At 37.2% G+C, this 24,090-nt stretch overlaps 2 protein-coding genes across 3 annotated transcripts; one reads left to right on the top strand and one right to left on the bottom strand.

Annotated features, from left to right (window-relative positions):
- Window positions 1-1,394: 1,394 nt before the first annotated feature.
- On the top strand, window positions 1,395-11,287 carry LOC121328157 (ATP-dependent (S)-NAD(P)H-hydrate dehydratase-like). The gene is made up of 11 exons (XM_041272681.1): window positions 1,395-2,214; window positions 3,093-3,470; window positions 6,458-6,608; window positions 7,207-7,252; window positions 7,364-7,452; window positions 8,312-8,420; window positions 9,107-9,157; window positions 9,260-9,364; window positions 9,786-9,906; window positions 10,259-10,379; window positions 10,815-11,287. The coding sequence occupies exons 1-11, from the start codon at window positions 1,713-1,715 to the stop codon at window positions 10,963-10,965; spliced, it is 1,824 nt and encodes a 607-aa protein (XP_041128615.1). The 5' UTR covers window positions 1,395-1,712; the 3' UTR covers window positions 10,966-11,287.
- A 75-nt stretch (window positions 11,288-11,362) lies between these two features.
- Window positions 11,363-23,789, bottom strand: cars2 (cysteinyl-tRNA synthetase 2, mitochondrial). Of its 2 annotated transcripts, XM_041272213.1 has the most exons (15): window positions 22,610-23,789; window positions 22,038-22,088; window positions 21,523-21,640; window positions 21,264-21,335; window positions 21,056-21,161; window positions 19,645-19,728; window positions 18,989-19,127; window positions 18,751-18,884; window positions 16,983-17,050; window positions 15,808-15,874; window positions 15,581-15,719; window positions 15,060-15,183; window positions 14,572-14,670; window positions 13,295-13,552; window positions 11,363-12,774 (listed from the first exon to the last, which is right to left on the bottom strand). In XM_041272213.1, exons 1-15 carry the CDS (start codon window positions 22,876-22,878, stop codon window positions 12,703-12,705), a joined length of 1,800 nt encoding a protein of 599 aa, XP_041128147.1. In that variant the 5' UTR covers window positions 22,879-23,789; the 3' UTR covers window positions 11,363-12,702. The 2 variants fall into 2 exon arrangements, with proteins under 2 accessions (XP_041128147.1, XP_041128148.1); XM_041272214.1 differs by lacking the exons at window positions 21,523-21,640; window positions 22,610-23,789 and having other exon boundaries at window positions 22,038-22,072.
- Between the last annotated feature and the right edge of the window lie 301 nt (window positions 23,790-24,090).

Raw genomic sequence — 24,090 nt, 5'->3', positions numbered from 1 at the left:
GTTTGATGATCCTCTCATCCTCTTCAAATTCCACCATGGCCACGTCTTGAGACATCTAGACAATAATAAAAACAAAGCTGGACATCAGTTTCACATAATGCAGTATGATACAGAAAATTTGTTTTGACCATTTAAAAAAATATATAGAAATACACATAGAAAATGAAAGAAAGCCCTACCACTACATAAGGGAAGACTTCCACTAACTTGTTTTTCTCATCATAAAAATGTTATCAAATTAGTTGTAGATTAGAATGTTAAGGGGAAAAGCCTCTAACAACAAGTTTCGAGTCTGACTGAATACTACACGGATTATTCAACAATTTATGTCCAGATAAATTATACATATAAATTAATAAGACCCCACTGAATAAATATGTTATCCAAATAATAATAATTTTAATAATAATATTTTTTCTACGTGTATGTCGTGTTTATATTCTAATTCTATTAGGGACTATTTTCCTCAGCAGAAGGTTACATGGCAAAATATCACAAGTTCAAGATAAATATAGGTTTTAAAGTTGTTGTTTAATAAATATATAATTTTCTAATAGCGATAGAGCCCTTTCTATCCAGGCTCTACTGTGTGATAGATGACCTTGACTTTCGTTAGCGCACTCGCCTTCGGCTCGGGACGCATAACTCCAGTCGCGGTCATCTACCACACGGTACAGCCCGCATCGACGGGCTCTATCGCTAATCACCTGTGCCAACTAATCCAGAGTAACCGACTGAGCTGGTGACGTGCAACAATGTTGGTATGAGAGAGAGAACAGATTATTATTATTATTATTATTATTATTATTATTATTATTATTATTATTATTATTATTATTATATCGTGCATTATATTTTTCCCTTTATACATAAAACAAATGTTACAAAGTTGTGAAAAGTAGTCGAACTGTATTTGAAAGTGTATCCATTAACATATTCATATTTATAAATATTTACAGTTGCAGGCTAGCTGCTTTTTACATTTTAATGTAACAAGCTAGTTCCTAATTAGTCAGTTAAAGATAACTAAACCTTCCTCCCAATAAGCGTTCAGCTCGCACAGGTCAACCACAGCCTTGCATCAGCTATGTTGATTCACAAAACTATTGTTAAATTTCCTGAACTATACTTCTCCTGATCATTTAAATGTAGCATAATTTAGTTTTCCCCATCATTTATAAACTGGAACATGCATTTTTTTTTTTTTTAATGGATTTACATTTGCAAATAATGCATACAATAAATAACACTGATGTTAATATGTTCGGCCTGATAGTGTTGCATTGTTAATAAGTAACAGACGGGGCAGAGAAACACCACGATATCTAAGACCCAGCAAACATCTTTTCTAGTAACTCGTGATGATGTAGTGCACAGAATGATATGTATGACGTTGCACCAGACAACGTACGCTGAAGGTGTAAGCTGCTTTGCGCAATGGTGGGGAATCGCTCATTGTGATTAACGTGATATGAAGCACTTAACCGCATGCATTGGTGATATCGGCATGCGTTTTACTGATAGCATGGAACCGGAGGACGCGAAGCACGTTCTGGTTTAACCAGATTCGAATATCGAGGCCTGGGCTGTGTATTAGCACAGTGATTTGCAAGTCCTAGTGTTGTGCTCTCTGTAACTTTCTGCCTCCCCCTGTCAGTGTGCAGCTGTTTGCGTTTCTTTTTGGCTTTTACATTTCGGGTGCTTGAACTATTATGCTAGCAAACACTAGAGGCTTCCTGTGGTCAGACGTGGAGACCAGAGCTTTGCTGGACATCTGGGGCGAGCAGGATGTGCAGACGGCGTTGGACGGAAACTTTCGGAACAGTCATGTTTACCGAGACGTAGCGTGTAGGCTTGGGGAGATGGGGTTCGATAGGACGCCCGAGCAGTGCAGAATACGAGTAAAGGGATTAAAAAGGCAGTACTACCAGGCGAAAGAAGGGATTCAAAAGAATGGACACTATCGGAAGATCTGCAAGTTTTACGACGAAATGGAGGGAATACTAAGCAACAGACCTCATATCGATCCCCAGGACATGATCGACAGTGTTGCGGTGGGGGATGATGCATTGGATGGCACAGAAGAGGAGGCAGAAGGAATCGATCACTCGCACGAAGCCTTTATGGAGAGCACTGGTGAGTGCTCCTATGCTGAACACACCGTGAAGTTGGAAAGCCCGCCCTTCCCTATCCCACTGCCGTCATCAAGCAACGGTAAGAACAATGCAAAAGTAATTCGGGGATGAAAACAAGACACGGACTGCATAGCAGTTTTGCCCATTCCAGCTTTTAGTACGAACCAGATTAGCTACAGTGTGTAGTTAAGAAGCCCAGGTGTATGTTGTTACCACGGTACAACCAGGAATGGATCAAACTGCTATGCAATAGGAGTCTTATTTTCACCCCTAATTGTTTCTGTTTTGACAGGTCGTTATTCAGCTATATCAAGTATAGCTATATCAAGTCTACTAACATGTTGAAAGTTTGTCTGGGAAGATGTGAAGACTAGTGTTTATTTTTATTTTTTTATAGTCAACATACTCGCTATATTTGTGTTAACTGTATTTTAGATATATGTAATTTAGTCCATCCCAAATATATGAAAAAAATACAAATAAAAATGGCTGTTTAAACACTTAGGCCACATTTTTAAAAAGTTGTACAACTTAAAAATGATAGTATAAAGTTAAGATATTAAGTTACTATCCCCAGAGATGGAAATAAGCATATCATAGCAGTTTGACCCATTCCTTGTTTTACTATGAGTTTAATAAGACACACCAGAGCTTGTTACCTGTACACTGGGGTAATCTGGCACACCATAAAACCTGGAATGGGTGAAACTGCTACGCAATAGGAGTCTTTATTTCCGTCCCTGCTGTCCTGCTAGCACATGCTAGGCAAAGCATCGAGAACTAATCTGAATGGTTAACTTATGACACATCATTTCTCCTTCGCTAAACTTGGAATTGGTTACATAGCAAGCTCACACCTTTGAAGCAAGAATATATGAAAAGCAAGTTGAAAAATGATCCTATTTTAGAAAACAGTTGTGATGAAGAGTTATGAGAGTCTGTGTCTTGTTTTTGCAGGTGCAGGACAGAGGCAAAGCAACACTCAAACCAAAACACCTCCCGTGGCACGGCCAAAAAGGTCCAAAAAGCGCTACGCAAATCTGTCTCTGGACAAGCTCATGGAAAAATTTCTGGAGCAGAGCATGGAGGCGGAAGAGAACTTTTACAAATATGAGGATCAGAGGCTCAAAGTGGAAGACAAACGGCGTGAAGCAGAACATTCACGCGAGCTCCAGATGCTGCAGGTGCTGGGACAGATGTTTGCTGGGATCGCTAGCCCGGCCCAGCCGCACACACAGACTGGATCTTCTGACCCTCTGCTGGGTCAGCACAATCCCTACCATGCTGACCACATTAACCATCACAATGTGGCATCAGCTCCATCTCAGCCAATAGGTACTTCAGCTTTATCTTACTTAATCACAATGGAGCGTCCCTAGCAGGAAGAGAATAGCTATCATCCTAAGTTTTAAAACTTAAGTTTAACTTGAAGTCTGGTGGTCCCTCTCCTTTGACCAGTAACCTATAAGTATAACTCAGTTGCCTACCTTTCTATGAGTTCATCAGCATTTGCAACACACAGCTCCTCCAGTGGCCAACAATAATCCCGTTCCCAAGCAGGTTTGAGTTTTCATGTAATATGCATAATCATTTCATATAGCATACATTTCAGATTTTCTCTAATTGGCCTTCTTAACCCTTTAGGGTCCAAACCATTTTCACCTGTTTTTTACTGTTCTAGTTGCCTGTCATATGACTTATTTTCATGCACCGCTCATCCCAGGTTGAAATTTCTGCTGCCCCTGATACTGCGTTTCTATTTTAATTTAGCCAACGTGCATTGGCTGCCAATCTGAGCTGCCCCCAATTTCTTTTTTTGGACCCTTTCTTAAAGTGAGATGGGTGGAAGTATGTCACAACACTGACTAATCAAGTGACGAGTGGGCATCACCATATAATCCATTCTGGGCTTGCTTGTGGTTTTTTTTTGTGGTATATTCTCATGCGTTTTATTTAGTAGCCATACTAATGGGGGATTTCAACTTCCCACATATAGCATGGGAAAACCTAGTGGGGAGCATGACAGACGAAATTGAAATGGTGGAAATGACAAATGACTGCTTCCTAACACAATTTGTCAAGGCACCAACTAGAGGGGAGGCACGCCTTGATTTTGTCTTTTCAAATAACGAATACAGAATAACTAAAACAAAGGTCAGAGAACCGTTGGCAAACTCAGACCACAACATGGTCTCATTTGAAGTGCTTTTTAAAACCCCAAAAGTAATGACTAAAGCTAAGGTTTACAATTTTAGAAAGACAAACTGAAAGTATGAAACAGACTAACAGAAGTAGATTGGAGTAAAATCAAGAAAACATCCACAGAAAAAGGATGGATGTTTTTTTGTTTTTTTAAATGTAGTACAAAACAAAAACAATTGCATTGCAAAAGTAGACAAATCTAAATCTAAAACAAAATTGCCAAAATGGTTTAATAGATCAATCAAAAATATATTCAGCGAAAATAATGTACTTTACAAGGCGTTTAAAAGAGACCAGAAACAAAGTACACAGAAAGAGTACTTGGAACAGCAAACACAAGTCAAAAAGGAATTTGGAAAAGCCGAGAGAGATAGAAATAAGCATTGCTAAGGGAGCTAAAACCAATTCCAAAAAGTTTTTTCCAGTATTATAACAGCAAGAGAACATTCAAAGAGGAGGTTAAATGTTTAAGCGATACAAATGGCAATACATAGTCAGAGAAAATAAATAGCAAATATATTAAGTTATTACTTTTCACACGTTTTTACAAAGGAGTATACAACATGGCCCACATGTCGACCTGTTCCTATCCAGTTTTAAATAACTTTAGCATAACAGAGGCAGAAGTGTTAAAGGGACTAGGAGCTCTTAAAATAAACAAATGAATGATGAAATCCTTCCGATAGTACTCAAAGAAAACTATAGTAAGATCCAAAATGGAAAAGATTCAATGTCAAATGCAAAGTCCTGCATAAAAGAGTGGTTAACATGTAGAAAACAAAAAGTACTGATTAGAGGAGAAACCTCAAAATGGAGCGAGGTAACCAGTGGAGTACAAATCAGTATTAGGTCCTCTGCTATTCCTAATCTACACAGTTCTGGTATATTCAAGGAAACTTGTTAAATTTGCAGACACATGGATTAGGAGGAGTGGTTAACACTGTCATCCAAAATGAAACTGGGCAGAATGAGTTTATGTTGACTCAGAAATGTCTTCATCTAGTGGGGAAAAAGGATAAGGAGATGCACAGATATATAGTGACTGATAATGTTAAAACTTTACAATGCAGTAAGACCTCATCTTGAATATTGTGTTCAGTTCTGGTCACCTCGCTACAAAAAGGATATTGCTGCTCTAAAAGAGTGCAAAGGAGCAACCAGAATTATTCCAGGTCCCCAGTAATGCGATCTGATTCAAGCATTCAAAATTGAAGCTGACACCCTGGGACGAAATTTACTTCGGAAGACGGGACTCGACCTGAAAAAAAGAAACAGCGATCCAAGTCAAGCATTCCAAATTCTAAAAGGTCAAGAAGCTGCTTGATGAGCTTCTGGGATCAATAAGCTACTAACAACCAAACAAGTAAGATGGGCCGAATGGCCTCCTCTCGTTTGTAAACTTTCTTATGTTCTTAAGTAACAGAAAGCAACATAATAGCGTCAATCCTTTCGGTTTTGTGAACAAAGGAATGTGACCTAACCGCAAGGCTTGCTGGGAAAGAACCATCAACATCAGGGAGTCATAAGGGACAGAAAATGGAACTTCAAGCCACTTGCTGTTTAATTTACATAATTTTCACTGAGGCAGTTACAGATGCTTGTATCGATGTCATCCAGTGCGTAGAACACAATTCTGACACTTCTTTTATGTTTTATGGTGATGTAATGTTGAGTACAATGACATCCCTTATAATAATGAGAATCCCGACACACACCTTGTTAACTTATATGAAGCGATGTGAAAGGCTTTCACATACTTTAATTGAAGTTGAATTACCAAGGGGGAGATTCGGTAAACAATTCTAGCATTGGCAGAAAGCAGTGAGAAGCCGGAGTTTGAAAAGAACAATGGGTTGGTTGGAAAACGAGATGTGAAAAATGTGAACCAGAAAATGAAAAAACTTTTCCGTATTTTACTTTGTAGGTTTGTCAGTAAGAAATTGCTTTTTAACATTTTACTTTATGAATATATGTATATCAGGGTTTAATTTTACAATATATCAAATGATGTGGAATTAAAATCTGTGTAGCTGTTCTGGAGGACCTAGAGGATTCCCAGGTTTGTATTTGGAAGTAGCTGTATATTTACCTGAGATTATCTAAGGGTGTTTCTCTTGCAGAAATCGAGAGGGCCTTCTCACTGAGCAATCTACAAGCAGTAAGGAATATGGAAAATATTCTTCCACTTGTGAGAAACATTATTCCTCCCTTGACTTCAAAAAAACATAAAGGTCAAGATGGGAGGGTTGGCATCTTAGGGGGATGTCAAGAGTAAGTTCAACATATTCTATTTATATAACGCGTTCATTTAGAATGTGTGTTACATACGGTTTTAATCCTTCAGTAAATGTCTGAATATGTTTAACGGATTAAACTACTGTATCAGTTTGGTTCATCTGTTAAACACATGAACAAGTGAGACATTTTTCTAAATGTTAATAATACATATACGTCAAGGAACTTCAGTATTATAAACAAGTGTTACCATATACACTGCCTAAAGAGGAGATTCCAGGTGTGTGTGGCATTATTTAAAGCTATTTCAGTCATATAGTAATACATTTATTATACAGTATCAAAAGATTACTAAGCAAAATACTGTTTCTGTTTCACCCTGTGTACCATGCTACCCGTAGTTAGTACTATATGATAAACTAATATCAATACTTTCATTTTAATAGAAACACATTTTTATGTGGATTTTCTTAGGCCAGCCAAAAACGTATTTATCAGCAGAATGTAGTTTTTACAAGTTGCAAACTAGTAACTAACAAATTAGGCAATGTATACATGATTTCTGTATTTTAGAAGGGGAAACGTAAAAAAAAGAAAAAAGATTTGCAAAGCTAACTTCTTCCTTTCTTCCCAGATACACAGGAGCTCCATACTTTGCAGCTATATCTGCTCTTAAAGTGGTATGTAGAATCATTTGTTCTACAGTCCCATGTTTTTATCTGATATTTCCTTGTGTTGTGGTGAAGATTGAAAGTGCTCCTCCCCCCCCCCCCCCCCCCCCCCCCCCACAGGGTGCAGATTTGTCGCACGTATTTTGCACGAAAGATGCTGCTGCTGTAATAAAATCTTACAGCCCAGAACTGATTGTACATCCGGTCCTGTAAGTATCGCCTTAAAATTCTTTCTAATAGTGTATTTGTTGTGGCATGCTCTATGTACTATAAACATATATAACATGTGTCTTGTTATGTTTTAAATAAAGTTTGAGTTGAGATAATCGGTGATAGATGAAATGGTAGCAGTATTAGTGCAGAGATGATAGACAAAGAGAAGGAGATGCGATACCTTTTATTTGACTAATTAAACAATAATTAATCTCAAGCTTTCAAGACCTTCTTCAGGTGAGAATAGTCCGAGAAGAGACCTTTGAGGTTTAGAAAGCTTGTGATTAATTATTGTTTAGTTAGTCCAATAAAAGGTACCGCATCTCCTTCTCTTTGTCTGTCTAGTTAAGATAATGAAATGTTTGCTTCTCCTCAAAGCAGGTCTGCCTCTTTTTCTCAAGACCTTTCTGATTTGACTGTTTACAGCACTGCCTGACACACACGCTTCTCGTGTGCTTCTTGCAGCATGCTCTTTTTACTGTACTCTTCTGTCCAACATTTGTAAGAAACTGGTTTTGTTTTGAGGTTTTCCAATCTGTAACTCACTTTTGCAGAGTGGATAGAGTTGCACTTCACACTTGCACTTAAAATCACCTCACAAAAAAAGGGATGGGGGTCAATAAAGGACATTCGTTATAAGCCTGGTAAATAATGATCAAATGAAACCAAGGAAATGGCACAGAGGACGCTTAATAGGATATTAAACCGGAAAAATAAATTAACTTGCTAAAATGCAGATGGTATAAATGATTCCTTTTAAACTTTCGCTAAAAATATTACTGTCCCTTAGAAAATAAACTTAGTTTTGTTATCTTTCTGTATGTGCCATTTTATCTGTGAAATATTTTCTTGCAGTGACAGCCCTAATGCAGTTGAGGAAGTTGAAAAGTGGTTGTCCAGGCTTCATACTGTAGTTGTGGGACCAGGGTTAGGCAGAGATGATCGCCTGCTCGGAAATGCTAAGGTATGTGAATGTTTTAATTGAGTAATTCAGTTAAAACATCCCATTCAGGTGTGTATGAAACAAAAAGTTCTGTGTCAGTCTTCAGTTTTACTTAATTTACTGAGCATATCAAGCAATGATTGTCATTTAATTAAAAGAAAAGCTAGCATGTGTCTGAAATGTGCAGTTTTGAAAGAAACACGTGTTGTAGCATTTATAAAACATGATGTCTTGTACTGTACTGGGGTAATTGTAGTGCAACTTGGTTGGTCATGTTCTTTGTCAAGTTACTGAGGGTGTCAATCTGGGGACAGTGGCAGTTGCCTGTTGTTCTGGCCTCATTTTATACCTAATAGACAAAGAAAGAAAAATCGTACTCCATGTTAATTTAATAAAATGGGACTTGATCTCTAATCGGGGGTTTACTGCATTAGTGGCCTGAATCTCAGGTTTATAGTGCTAGTGTTTTTAGTAGGTATGAAACTGGGCTACAGCCTTTGAGTTCTCTGACTATTTCTTTCAGAAAACAAGTGATCAGTTGTTCTGGTGTTCATCAAAGACATTGATCCATTCAGAAAATAAACGAGTAGGGTTTGGCCCCATAATCCCCAGTACAGAAATGCCGCTATTAAAGTGATCTGGCATTTGGTTAGATTGAGTTCTGTTTTATTTTCAATTGCGTCACTTTGTCTCATTGTTTATTGCAGGCTATTATAGAGAAATCCAAGACTCTGGGTATTCCTGTTGTTGTTGATGCAGTAAGTACTCATTGAGTTTATTTTACAATAGCATGGTTTTGATTGTTTTTTTTTCTTCTCAGTTACTAAATATGTGTGTCCTTTTTTACATTTTTTGGACAGGATGGATTATGGCTCATTGCTCGGCAGCCATCTATCATTCAAGGTTACCAGCGCGCCATTCTGACTCCTAATTACATGGAATTCAGTCGGCTGTATGAAGCAGTGGTAAGCACACTTTCATAGCAACGGGTGTCTTAAGGAGATTAATGCGCGAATTAAAGGATGACATTTTACTGTTGATATCCACTACTGGATGTGATATACATGCACTGTAATCCCCCCCCCCCCAATGGACGTTTTCCCGGTAAAGAAATAAAGCTGCAGTTTAATCTTGCATGCAAATGGATATTGGATAAAAATGTTAATTGAAACTGTATCTACTCTTTTTTTATTCCCCAATTTTCAAGATGTAGTGTCTTGATAGATTGATACTGTACTGTAGTGTCCTGCTCCAAACTGAATGGAAGAATGGATTGACAAAAAAACTTTTAGTTGAACTGTTTTGTTATAATTATAAATTAGTCTGATTTATGGTTAATGCAGTACTTTTAATACCCTGTACTAAAAAGATCTATCTTGTATACAGTGCAGGGATGCTGTAGACAGCAGTGATAATCAGAGAAATGTTGTGAGGCTTAGCCAAGCTATGGGAAATGTGACTATTGTCCAGAAAGGTGAAAAAGACATTATTTCTGATGGAGATAAGGGTAAGTAACATTGCAGTTAAATAAATACTGAAAAGTTTTCCTATATGTAACCATAATACAGAATCTATTAAGCAAATGAAAGCTTGTGATTCGTTCAGAGAATGCACTGTGTTCAGCATAATGAAGTACAAGAAGCTGCTTGTTTTAAATACTTCTGTAATATGCTCAGGACTCCAAAATAACAAAGTGCCACACTCGCAGTAGACAGCTCTGTATTTTATTTTGAACTCAACTGTTACTGAGTATGATAAAAAGTATTTGCATTACAGCTTCAAAAGTGAACTAAGTGGAAAGCATTTTGATAGTGTCTAAGCTGTCTGTGCACCAGATTGAATCTCTTCTCTTTATGTAGTAATTGTGTGTAGTCATGAAGGTAGCAGCTGTCGATGTGGAGGACAGGGAGATCTACTTTCTGGCTCTCTTGGACTGCTGGCACACTGGGCCTTTAAATCTAGACCAGAAAAAACAAACTGGTAAGAAGTTTGGCCTACTAACTTTCATCCTACGATACCTGGTATTGTGGAGTGGTTTAGTGAACAATAGTATTGTGATTAGTGTCTGTTTGCAGTATTTCAAAACTTAGCATATATAAAATGTACACGAGTCTCGTAAACATACATATAATAAAGCAACACACAAAGTTGGAGTAAACTGACCCTAATTTTGTTTTAGTGAACACGATTACCATAACTTACCAGTTGCAATATGAATTCAGAGTGCAGAATCAGTGGCAACTGTATTAAGTATAATTTAATGTGTGCAGTTTTGTGTATCGCTGCCGTCAAACACATGGGTAGCCCTTCGACAATTCAAGATCTAATTTCCAAGGAACCGTACTTTAAAAAAAAAAAAAAAAAAAAAAAAAAAAATACAAGTATATAGTTCATTGTTTCCTGTTTGTTTGCCAGGCTCAACCCTTCCCTTGTGGCTGCATTGGGAGCCTGCACCCTTACCAGACAGTGCAACCACCAGGCCTTCCACAAACACGGGCGCTCTACGACAACAACAGACATGATTGCAGAAGTCGGCACAGCCTTTAAAAAACTTTTTGAAAAATAATTTAGGACATAGCTCAGAGGAGCGAAAGTAGAAACGTTAATATCCTGTCCCTCGTAGTAAGCTATTTCAGGTGCCACGCTTTGAAAGGGCAGCAGAATCTTAATTAGCTGTTTTGAAATTGCGCACGCTTAAGATCATTTAGCTTTAGATTTTCAAAACACTTAACGGTAACTTCATTACAGGAGAACTGCAAAGGTTTTGTTAAGTTTCATCTGAAGTTTGTACAAAATTCAGTTCTATAAAATGTCTGAAATTTGGTCAAGTTCTACTTTTAATAAACCTGTGTGTGTGTGTGTGTGTGTGTGTGTGTGTGTGTGTGTGTGTGTGTGTGTGTGTGTGTGTATATATATATATATATATATATATATATATATATATATATATATATATATATATATATATATATATATATATATATATATATATATAGTCTGAGCTCAGTGCATTCTTTGTCAGATATATTTAATCTACACTTCAATGTTCTTTTTTTAACGAGGGGGCTTGGTTCACTGCTCATGCCTAAAACGGGACAGTCACACGCATGTAAATAACTGCAATGAAATACATTTTCTTCATTTTCGTTTTTGTAATAATGGTATGTGCTGAGTTTTTTAAACTCTCTGGGATCCCAGGTTCTTGAGAGTGCACTGCATGTTGTATTTGCAGGTTTCTATGCCTGTCTGTATCTATATTATGATAAGAAAATAGTTTTTCAATGCAAACCAACCAGTAAAGTATTCCTCATTTTGTTAGTTAACCTTAAGAAGTCGATTTTTTCTAATCATGCATTTCTCAACATATAGCTGAACAATTAAAATGTTAAATATTACTGTTTTAACATTATTAAGACAGCTTTTTCAGCTGTGAAAGTGTACCAAATATTAAGCCAACAAGTGCTCTGCCTCAATGAAGAAGAAACTTAAAAAGCAACATAACCTCAGTATGGCAGCCATTTTGGGTTAGAGACCTAATACCATGGTCAGCAACACATAGAAGATGAAGGGTTCATAGCCCTGCAAATATTAAATCATGTTCAACTGATTTCTGAGATATGAGGCTTTGACACTTGGACAAAAGGTTTGAGACAATCAAATGTGATCCAGGGGATCAAAGAATACATATGAAGCGTCAGCTCTTTATTATACAGAAACCAAATAGTCACGACTCTGATATGGTTATTAAAACAACACAGTATTGTATGTAATGCGTATCTTCCCGTGGCTTTATTGTGAATAAATGCATACATGTGTTCTGCTACGTTAACTAGCTTGTCATCTTCGACCTGAAACAATGATTTACTTTTCTATCCTTGCAAAACACACAAAGTACAATCCCCAAATGAGTTGTTTATTCCTTAATTTCACATCATAGACAATTCCAAAAGCTGCTGCATGGCTGTTACATGGCTAGCTGTTGACTGACAACCTGGTATTCTTTCCTTTGCAAAAATATTTAAAATTAAAATAAAAATACATCTTGAAATTAATATCGGTAAGCACTGACAAATTACTGCCTGTCTTGCCTCGGAAAGTGCTGTGTTTAATTATTTTAACATTTATAGGTGTAGTAATTACAACATTACCAATACATTTTATATTTGACGCTTTTAATGTTACAATGCTGATGACAATCACATAAATATTGAAGACTTATCCTGTCAAATACAAACCCAGGTTTCACAGTCCCAAGTTTTTAATGTGCAGAGCATTGCATCTGTAATGGGGCTTATGTATAGAACTAGTTTGCCTCTTCCTTTTGCAGCTCTGTCCTCTTCTCTGTTATTTCCCATGTTGAGGTGTTACCTCTGTCCTGTAAAAATAGAACAGAGAGACCTAGAACTTATCCAGCTTTTCAGCATAGCGTGTGTGGAGTTCTCTGTAAGGAAATTCAGCTTATACTTCAAGCAAAAATGCATTCTTCTAATACGTTACATTATTCTTACAACTGTTTTTTTTCAGCCACAACAAATCAAACCCACATCCCAAGCTGCACGCTGCTAACTGAAAATTGCAGCTTAAGCACACACCAATGAATACTCAAAACCTGCAAATGTGGGCTCGTCCTTTTATCAAGGTCTTTCCATCAATTTAAACCTTTTTTTTTTTTTTTTTTTTTTTTTTTTTTTTTTATGAAAGGAAAATCCGATAGTTACTGTTACAACCAGCACCTACTGAAGACATTCTGAGTTGCTTGTAATTACAGTAATGTTTTAGCTTTTTAAATGTCTATTTCAGAAATATATCTATTTATATTTTTTGTTGTTAAAGTCCTAAACCCCTCCCCCTCCCATCCCATCCACCCTGTTATGAAATAAGGCCTTGATGCTCACCTTAATGTTAATTCCAAGGGGTGCGAGGTCTCTCCGAAGGACATCACAGGCCTTCAGAAGAGGTTCCCGCTCTTGTATCAGCTGCTTCCTGTGCTCCTTTAGCTGAGACTTCCTCTCCTCAGACAGCTCACTGCAGTCAGATAAAACCGGAGCGAGTTCATCGGTAGCCAGGGCATAACTGCGGACCCTGCTTCGAAAACTCACCAATTGTTCAACAACACTAGGAAGAGTGCCAGGGGAACTTTCTCCTGTTACACACTAGTAAACAAAAACAAAAAACAGAAGGGGCAAAGACGGTTTAACTTTCACATGATAACTGACTTGAACTTATTTATGGGAAACCCCTACACAAACAGTCGGGGTCAATTCCAGTTTTTCAATTACGAATCAACTCATTATTCCAATTCCTTTGAAGGAACTGGAATCGGAATTTATATTTTAGAGACATAATAATTGTTGCGATTGTTCGACAGCTTTCATTTGAAGCCAGTTGAGTTGACTAGCAGTGACTTAAACTGAAGTAATGTGTTGGCACTGTGAGCTCATTTTAACAGAATACTGTGAATTGCAATTTTGATCAATGATGCGTTGGAATTAATTAAAAAGGAATGGGAATTGGGATTGATTTTAAAAAGGAATTGGAATTGAAAAACATGAATTTACCCGACCCTATACACAAACAAGGAAACACATACACCCAATGCAGAAAATGGAAGATAACACTACAATAGCATTGAGTGGCACCAGTGTTGAAATACCTGATAGACATAGCCTGTTTGCAATGTAGGAGTTGCCACATTTCATAGTAACATCGGCTCAAGGAAGGCTAAATATTTCTCAAAGCAGAATAAACTGGGACATTTTGGGAAGCATTTTCTTGCTTCCAAAAACACAGAAACATCCACAGCATACTCAAGGTATTTAATTTTGAACTGCAAATTAAACAATAAGAAAAGACAAAGGCCTTGACAATTTTAGCCCTAGTTGTACTAACTTGTTTCTGAAGTGTAACTTTCGAATTGAAAAATGACTGCTTTTATGGACGCTATTTCTTAACATACTGCATGCATACTGTACCAGTCAGGGCTAGCAACTTCCTTCCAGGACAGCTTTTTGGCAGTAATGAGCCAGGCCTGAAAGGCCTACATGCCCTTTAGATCAGATAAACTGACCCCAACATTTCTTGATAATGTAGAAATGTCTTAAAAGACATACTTAGTGGCTTTGTTTGATGCTGTTTTGTATTAGTAAACATACTGTGTTTTTTTGGTACTGACCGTATTCTCCTTTACAGCAACACCCACTGTGTCCAAGAATCCCTCTATGTAAGAAAGAATGGCTCCAAACACAGCTGGGCTTCTGGAGGATTGTCCCCCCTGTTTGAAAAACACATAGGAAAAACAAATCTACCTCATCTGTCAATTTAAAAACAACAAACCATTCACATTATGAAAACATATCTTTCTTCATATTCTGAAAATGAGTAGGCTCAATCATTTCATATTTCACTACCTGTTATTCTGCTAGCACAGTATTCTGCTAGATTTCAAAACTACATGGACATGCAGAAAAGACAGAAAACCTTACGCTCATTGTTGTGTTACATCAGCTGGTTGTGGCCAATGCTCATATTTTTATCTGCTTACCTCAATAAAGCTAGTTTTCTTTGATACCACCATATGCCTATCAGAATAAAGAATAATTTTGATATTTAATGCAAGTGGACAGCTGCCATTTCTGAGCATTAATTATCCCGAAAGGTTACCTTAGTAACCGACTGAAGCTGCCGGTTGCCATGGTGAATCAGGCCCATAATTGCATCAACAGCCCTTGGAGTGTCAAAGTCATCTGTCAGCGCTGTCTGAACATCCACTTTTGCAGCCGCTAACCTTGGGAATAAAAATCACAATTTCATAAAAATCCTTACAATAATATATAATACCTTACTGGAATTTAATATATCCAGTTTACTCTTTGATATACGGCCATAAGCAAAAGCAATAAGGCTGGCATTGTCTCCATCGTTCAGTAGCTTGGTAACATCTGCTTGGGTTCAGAGGGTGAAAAGAGGCATTTGGCTTAACAGGGAAAGGAGGCCCATTGATACTAAATCATCCTTATCAGTAAGTGAAGCGACACTCAAATTGGGTAGAAAAACATGGTTAATTTTTTTTTTTTTTTTTTTTTTACTTCAACCAACCAAACACCGCTGAGCAATTGAGTGAGCAAAAATAAACAATTCTGTATGTTTCATTGTCAGATTCAGGCTATTTTACATCTCCTTACCTTTTCCACAAAAAGCCTTCATCAACACTCTGGCACAATAATTTTCCTGTCATATAAGCACCCGCATCATTGAAAAACGACGAGATGGAACTTAAAACGCTTTTAGCTTCATTCATACTGGCATCACTGTAGTCAATTGCTGGAATACAAAAATAAGGCTTGACAAAAAAGCAGATCATCATATTTGATGCTGTGATCATATTGCATAATCAAAGATATAATCATACCTGATCTGTACTTGGTAAGAAGGCAAAACATTCTGAATTCATTTGCTGAAAACGTCTGTAAAAAGTCCTGGGAAAAATAAAAATAAGATGCTGAACAAGAATTCAAGGTAATGTATAAATTAATCTCTAAACACACAAAAAAAGAATGCAGCATATAGCAACCACTGGGAAGAGGCTGATATGGCTGACACTAAGGGCATTTACAGCAACAACAATAGTCTGCAGATGTCACTTCTAAAGGTTTCTTTAATTGCATGCAGTATTTAAAGACACTAGGGGGCCTCCTTTACCCTGGAATATTCAAAATGATAACATTGAAGAGAAAAGATGATCTATTACTTCCAGGGGTTTTAAAAATTGACAGAGTATTAGGACATTATTTTTGTGGAAAATTTTGCTGAAATAGTAAAAGTTGGCGTTATGAAATCAGGTCAGTCACCATACAGATTTACTGTATCTGGGTTGGCTCTTAAAATGAAATGGTTAAAATCATGTTGGTATCTTTTTTCTTTTCAATTTACTGTGCCCAATTACCCCCATTTCCTCACAAATTTGGAATGTCCAATCAATTTGTTCCCCTCATCGTAGCAATTCCCCACACAGCTCAGGAGACCTGAAGGTTCAATGGCCATCCCCCAATCCCACGACCGAGCCAGCTTCCTCTATTACACCCAGGAACTCGAGTTTGGATTTCAGCGAGCTACCGACCTCTGGGGGGCAAAGGCCAGCCCTGCAGGTGTCCGCTATTGAGCCTCACCAGCAGGGTTCGCTGTAGCGTGATGAGGCGAAATGGTCACTGCCGATTTTGTCTCCCTAACCCATAGGAGGGCCAGAGCAAAATGCAACGCTCCCTTCGGAATCCCCAGCGAATATTGGTGACTTTGCACAGCCAACCTGCGCTGTACGAGTCACCCTGCACACCATATGGCTGTGCTTTTACCAAGTGAGACATTCGGGAATCCCATGATTATATGATTTCATAAAATAAAATCCAAAATTCTTAAATTTAACATCACAGTAACCTTTTTCACAGTACCAACGTTATAAACAAAAATCAGGGTTCTAGATTGGCGTAGTAACACAGGAACAACAACCCATTATATTTGACTAAGCAAATATCTACATCAAAAAAGAGCATGGCATTCTTATGCCATGCAACAAAAATATAGAGTTACCTTTATTGTGATGAAGTTTTTTAAAGATTTGGACATCTTCTCTTCACTTCCTTTAAGATGCAAATGTCCTAGAAATAAAGAATATGCTAAATTGTTCAACATTCATTATGAATTACACTTACAGCATTTATGAAAATATAATCATAAATGAATACATTAGTTACATTATTTTACAACTTTTAACAAATACTAGGTTGGGGGGGGGTGATGGTATGGGTTGTCACTGGTCTTTAGCAATCCCTTTTCAATGTTGGGCTAAACACAAGAAACTCTTATCAGGTGTCATGCTACATTGCACCAAACAGCAAATATTTAAAAAATAGTCTTAATACCTCTCACTATAATCAATGTAAAGTCACTGAAGTGTTTCTCAGTAGCATTAAAGGATATTATAACAGGGATGGAAATTAAGTCTCCAATTGTATAACAGTTTGATTCATTCCTGGTTTTACTACGAGTTTAATTAGACCCACCTGAACTTGCTACCTGTACCCTGTGGCTAATCAAGCATGTATTGAAACCTGGAATGGGTGAAACTGCTATGCAATATGAGTCTTATTTCCATCCCTGTTATAATTATAACAACAATTACATAGTCATTTTGAATAAGGGCAATTCAAATATAATTCTGAAGGTCATAAATAAGATTCTTGGTCATGACTGTAAACGGACTTGTCCATGTGCCAAAGACAGTGCCAACTGTTTTTATAAATCACAGCAGGCTGAAACAGAAAGACTGCAAGCGATACATGGTCTTACTTTATATAATTATGCATATACTGTATACAATATGCGGTACACCACAAAACAAAACTGGAAGAATAAGAGCAACGCTTTCCTTCCCTCAGCAATACGAAACACGAATCTGACCTTGTCTAGTAAGCCTTTCCTGAAAAGGGCTCAGAAGCAATGGGTAAGTCAAGTGCTCCAAAGTCTTTGCCATTTAAAAATGTGTAAAACTAGAATTGTTTTAATTATCACCACAACAGTATTTATTCTTGTACAAAGACTATGCAATATTGTAGGTTTGGGTTGACTTGCCAGACATCCAGAGTACAGACTTCACTAAACACCTAGGCCTGTCCTATTTGTGGATCTATCTTTTCCTGTGCCCAATTTCTGTATATTAGAACAAAAATAGCCCAACAGCTGACATCAAAAGTAAAAAAAAAAAGCTAAAACATAAATATATTTGAGTGGCCGACAGTAAAAAGCAAGTAAAATAAAATGCAAGCACCAGTGCTTTGGGAAAGGATTCACTATGTATCAGCACTTAGAGTAATTCTTCATTCTGCCTGTTAATATAAACTATTTTAAAGGACCTGGAAGAATTTTAGTATGCCATCATTTATAACTTCCTCAAATAAATATCAAGGTACAACAGATACAGTAAAAGCAATACAGAACACATTAAGATGTCTACACATGGATGGAACAGTACTGTAGGTCCAATATTAGATCTCTCTGAACACTTACAATTTAAACTTCCAGAGATTCACTGTTATGCTCCCTCAAAGTTAATATTTCCCCCCACTGTTATTAAATTAAATCTTCTTCATATGATAACAACAGCAATGCTATGCACAAGTATAGCGCAAATATGTGTTGGTGTGGAAGATGCTAGACCATAAGAAAATGTAATATTTAAAACACTAACTTTTTTTTATGCATGTTTTAGTTAATCCATTCATTTCTAATGATTTCCATATATAAACCTAACTGAGCCCAAAAGCAGTTATGAGAAAATTACAATGTTATTACAATGTACCTGAGTGCAGAAAGTAGTTTCCCCATTGAGCACACTGATGATAAGCTTCACATTGTGCAATCTCATTTTCATGATGTGGAAAGGCAAGGTCTATCCCGCCAGAATGAATATCCAATTGACTTCCAAAAACAGTACTGTGGATCAAAAATGAAACAAGCTAGGATGTGCTGGAGGATGTACTTATTAGAATAAACGCATGTGAATAAAGTCATTTGTATGACCTAAAAACAGAGCTGACCTTGCTATTGTCGAACATTCAATGTGCCAGCCAGGTCTTCCTTTTCCCCATGGAGACTCCCAGAATGGTTCCTGCGGCTTAGATGCCTTCCAAAGGGCAAAATCCCTGGCATTTCGCTTATCAGTGTCACCTGTGTCACCTGAACAAAACATCTGCTTCAACCAGGCAACAGAAATGACATACAGGTTCCAAGCAAATGTTTATTGTAAGGCTAGTGCAATTCTTTATAAAAATATTATGAGCTCTTCAATCAAAATGATGGACTTGGCATTCCACACACTAAGCAGGTTTGAATTAATGGCATCAATCAGTTTAATGCAGGTTAAAAAAAAAAAAAAAAAAAAAACATTTGAAAGAGAGTCTCTATTGAACATCTTAAAACTACACAGCTATTTAAACACATTTTGGAAACAAGTCAGTATCTCTTAACATGAACGATTAACCAGTGTGGGAATGGTACAGTTGATATTTTCACAAGCAAACTTTACCACGCCACTATAATGCACATATTGGCCTTGAACATAGTGTAGGTTGCTAGCCAAGACCTGATCGAGCCAAGCTTTCATCCACGGCTTAGACCACTCCTTTTCAGCAAACAGATACATCTCCAGTTTTTTTGCAAGGTGTACGTACACTATCATAAAACACCAACTTACCTAGCTCCCCTCCCGAGTCAACAAACCCGCCCATTAGCTTTCCATATCGACTTCCAATTGACTTGATGTCAAAATAGACACTGCCTATTGTAAAAGAAATGTTACATTTATGTACATTTACTTCCAGATTATGACAGTAATGTTTCCTAAAAATGGTTTGTGGACCAACGTCAACACAATTCACTATAGAAAAGATGTATATTATATTGAGTGGTTAAAAAGTCACTGGACAAAGGGAGTTGGTTTTGTTTCATTTAACATGTTTTGCAGGGCAAGGAGCTTTGTATCATTTTCTTTCTCAATCATCACATCCCGGTGACTTTTTCAGAAGTTTAAAGCTCTCCTGTGGCCTAAATTGAGCTCCCCGAATCTTCTCAAAGCTCCAAGTACATCAGGTACACCAGAGTGTAACAAACAGCCTGTCCCCCTGCAACACCCGACCTCCAGTGAATGAAAGATATATTTATTGGCCGATGCTTACTAGGGGGCTCCAGATACTGTTAAAATGAAACAAGTCTGTTAAACGTTTGTAAATTTCGCAACAAGAAAGGCAGTCTTTCCTTCATTTGCCCTAATGTATTCAACTGCGTACAAATCAATGGCAATAAACTTCCGTACGAATGACATAAATATCGATTGGAAGCAAATTTTTCTTTCACTTGGAATGCTGACATTTCATAGTGCCGTACTGCTGTGAACTAACACAAAGTGTTTAATCAGAAGTTAAATCCCAGGACTGCATTCCCACAATCCACTGCAGAGACGTTACACACATTGTGAAATGGACACATTTTTATGGAAACAAGCAAAGTGGAAATCAGGAGGTGAAATCTAAACAATTGTATATCAAACAAATAAAATAAAGGTAAGACAAATAATCACACATAAAATATTGGTTTAAGTTGGTTCGATCATGAAAGGGGCTGTAGCAAATCGCACTGTCAGATTGTTCTTACTCAACAAGTGTATACAAGGGCATACAAGGGACAGCTTTGTTTTGTGTGAAATTAACACATTTGTATTCCATTTAAATGAATGCCTTAAAACATGTTACAGGGAACTACTCAGAAAGCCAGGGTATCTGCACACCCTAAAGGGCTACACTGGTGTAGCATATGTACATGGAGGTTAGACATGCTTCCGAGAGCTCTTTTGAGGCCATAGAGGTGCTTTAGACTTTGTAGTTCACCAGGATGTGATGACAGAAACAATACATGATAGTTGGGCTGTTATGCATTACGTCACTGAACAAATTTCAAATAGCATCTGCGACTTCTGTGTTTATCAATTAATAAATGTGTTTGTCCTGCTTGAATAACTGAGTTCTGAATCCCCATAAAACACACAAATCAGATATTTGCATCTGTCCGTGTAAGTCATTTTGAATTGTAATGTAAACAGAAATACACACCTTTGGGTGTTGCATAAGCATGCTGCTTGTTTATTATGCCTTCTATAAAAGCAATGATTTGTGGAATGTTCTCAGTAACTCTCATATAAACTGTAGGAGGAAGTACCTGAAACGAAGACAAAGTAATCAGTGGTTTAACTACAGGATATCCACATATTGCAGAAAACACAAAACTTGACCCATTTCCATTTCTATAATGAAGTTTTACCTTAAGCGCTGCCATGTCGCTCTTAAACTCCTCTTCATAAAGTCGAGCAAGAACTGTTGAAGACATGTTTAACTGTAAAAAGAAAAAGAGTATGTTTAAAACCATCACATGATATCTCTAGCACAACCTGAACACGTTTTTAGGAACCAGCATAGTATATTGTACTTTGATGTGTATGGGATGCATTTTGGTGCATGTCGTATTTTGTTTGCAAGCATACATATTTTTTCTTAACAGTCGTTAACAAATGAGTATTTACCTCAGAGGCTCTTTTAATGATCTTGTCATCAATGTCAGTAATGACCATCACGTGGATAACATTGATTCCAAATACTCTGGTAAGAATCCTTTGCACAATATCAAATCTAACATAGGAACTGAAGACAGAAAAAAAAAACAAGACAACCTTAACTATCGACATACTCTGCCACTAACTATGAACTCCTAAGCCCCCAGGTGCCAATAATTATTATTATTGTTTCATCATTAAAACCTTACATTGAAACTTTAACCTTACTAGATAAAAGTGTCAGATGACCAAAAATAGATTGCTTTTGTTAATATCACTGCGAGAATGTATTTGATTTTTTGCTTTTTTAGTTCGTACAGATACAGCCACCATAAAACATTTCTGCCAGGTTTCTTCATTGGTCTTAGCACTTTGTATTGTTGGCTTAATTTGGTGTAGACTACTTGGTAGCAATGTAAAAAATAAATAAATAAATGAAAAGGAGGAAAGACAATGTCATTAGTTCAATAGTAGTAAATGCTTACCAAGCGTGGCCAAGGTGGGCATGATCATATACTGTAGGGCCACAACTATACCTTCAAATGAAACAAACAAACGTTCAGTGTACTTTTTAAAGGAACACATCTGCTTGCATTGAGATCTTAAGTTGAATTTATGAATGACATATTTAGTGATGGCAGATTGAACTCTGTTTACCATTGCATTTCTCTTGTGTAATTTCTATACTGTGAATATTATTTTTTTAGGGGCTGGGAACTAACCTTTTTTCACTGCCCCTTTGGTCCTAGGCCGTACAATTCAGTACAGATATAGATACATTCACATCACAGTATTCTTAATGTAAACTAGATGTACCCATCACCATAAAGCTATTTATTTATTTTTTATTCTAAAATGACATTAATAAAAGGAAATATTAGTGGTTTTAAAGGGCAGAAAAACACAACATAAGTTATAAATTTAGGCTATATTCATTTTTTCTTAAGGTTGTTCAGGTAGACAAACTAAATCATAAGCTAGCTAACCTACCAACACTGTATATGGAAAATCTGCAGCAGTAACAATATATTCTTCTTTTAAAAAAGAAAAGCAGTACCAGGTCGCAATTCCTTCTTTTGCCAGTATTAGAGGTTCTTTTCCTTTCGTGAGGCTGTTGTATGTCTTTAAGCCGGTGTCAAATCCCATTGGTTTTTGCCATTTCTTCTCGGATCCTGTACACAACGTGACGGATCTGAAATGCTTCACTTTATTAAAACAGTCAACATTTATTTCCTGAAACGTCCTTGCTTTGAAATATGATAAGTCAAACAGTCGTGTTTTGCTTGTCAGTCTCCAGAAAGGCAGCAAGTGATTGACTATGGACATTCTGATTTTAAAAAAAAAACCGTAATCTCCTTCGTTCACAATAACTTTCTGACTATGGGCTGGTCAAAAAAAACAAAAAACAAAAAGCAGTTACAATTAAATCGCAATGCTTATACAAATATAGGACATTAATGTAGAGCCACAAACACGCAGCTAATTCTCTCTCATCTCATACCATAGCAGCGTTTGCATTTCACTGAAGTGGATCGAATTTAGTCTAATAAACAACAGTGAACAGAGAGCCTTAGCGTAGACCGCATATGGACCAGAAACAGTTAAACATAAACTGAACTCAAAGCGTGCTGTCTCCACATTCTGATCTTGTCCCGCAAGTTCCGGCAGCACTTCTTTCAGTACAATGGGGCGGGGTTAAATCCGTCACACATTTAGGAGGGTATGTGAAGCGACAATCGGTTTCTGGCTGTGGTCTGACTGCACAGAACAGTCGTAAACCATACAAGCAGAGAACCAGGAAGAGGAGGGGCTAGTCCATCAACAAAGCTGGTTACAAAGATGGACCCCTGATTCTGCAAAACAGAATGCCAAGGCAATAAAATAAAAGCACCTTAATGAACATTCGGGCAACGCAACGTCATCGACCGGCTTTGTTTCTTTCTTTGTTTTTAGTAAATACATTAGTATAAATCTCGTTATATATATATGTTCAACATAGCATGTGCTTCAGGAATCACGGTGATGATGTTTCACAAAAAAAAAAAAGAATTGGGAATCTTGTCCGACGTAATTTGTAGGTGTTACATAAGTATACAAACGACACAGTGGTCTATTAGAGTTAGAATGGATTATGTAAAATATATAAAATCAGAACGGTCACACCACAGTCATTGTAGTCGTCATTAATAAATACAGAAAAATTAATTGTTGTATTGATAGCCTTCGCACTATACGAAGTTTATTAAAATAAAACCCATTGACCAACTAAAAAAAGTAGGACAGTTTACAGCTCCTCCCATTAGTACCCGGTATGCTCTCTCCCAAGTTTTTCAAACAACAAACTCAGCAACAGCGACCACCGCTAGCTGATTACGTAACTGCTCATGCGTCACACGCTCAATGGACGCTGAGGCTGCACTGGGTTATAACTAGCAACGTAGGTAAACGTCTTTATTCCGACTTCTGCTAACTTCCTGATTCTAGTTTACTATTCGATTTCAGTTAATTGGACTGATAATAATTCACTTTACATCTGAT

This window comes from Polyodon spathula, chromosome 15 (genome assembly GCF_017654505.1).
Source record: "Polyodon spathula isolate WHYD16114869_AA chromosome 15, ASM1765450v1, whole genome shotgun sequence".
NCBI lineage: Eukaryota > Metazoa > Chordata > Actinopteri > Acipenseriformes > Polyodontidae > Polyodon > Polyodon spathula.
This window is presented reverse-complemented; position numbering and strand designations above follow the sequence as displayed.

Bases quoted from the DNA above. Each gene is read 5' to 3' on its own strand.
- LOC121328157 (XM_041272681.1), top strand. From the start codon at position 1,713: ATGCTAGCAAACACTAGAGGCTTCCTGTGGTCAGACGTGGAGACCAGA. The intron at 7,253-7,363 runs GTATGTAGAATC...CCCCCCCCACAG, and splicing joins CTATATCTGCTCTTAAAGTG to GGTGCAGATTTGTCGCACGT. The intron at 7,453-8,311 runs GTAAGTATCGCC...ATTTTCTTGCAG, and splicing joins CTGATTGTACATCCGGTCCT to TGACAGCCCTAATGCAGTTG.
- cars2 (XM_041272213.1), bottom strand. From the start codon at position 22,878: ATGTCCATAGTCAATCACTTGCTGCCTTTCTGGAGACTGACAAGCAAA. The intron at 22,089-22,609 runs GTACTGCTTTTC...TTTCATTTGAAG, and splicing joins AAAGAAGGAATTGCGACCTG to GTATAGTTGTGGCCCTACAG. The intron at 19,729-21,055 runs GTGTGTATTTCT...CTTTTACAATAG, and splicing joins TGCTTATGCAACACCCAAAG to GCAGTGTCTATTTTGACATC.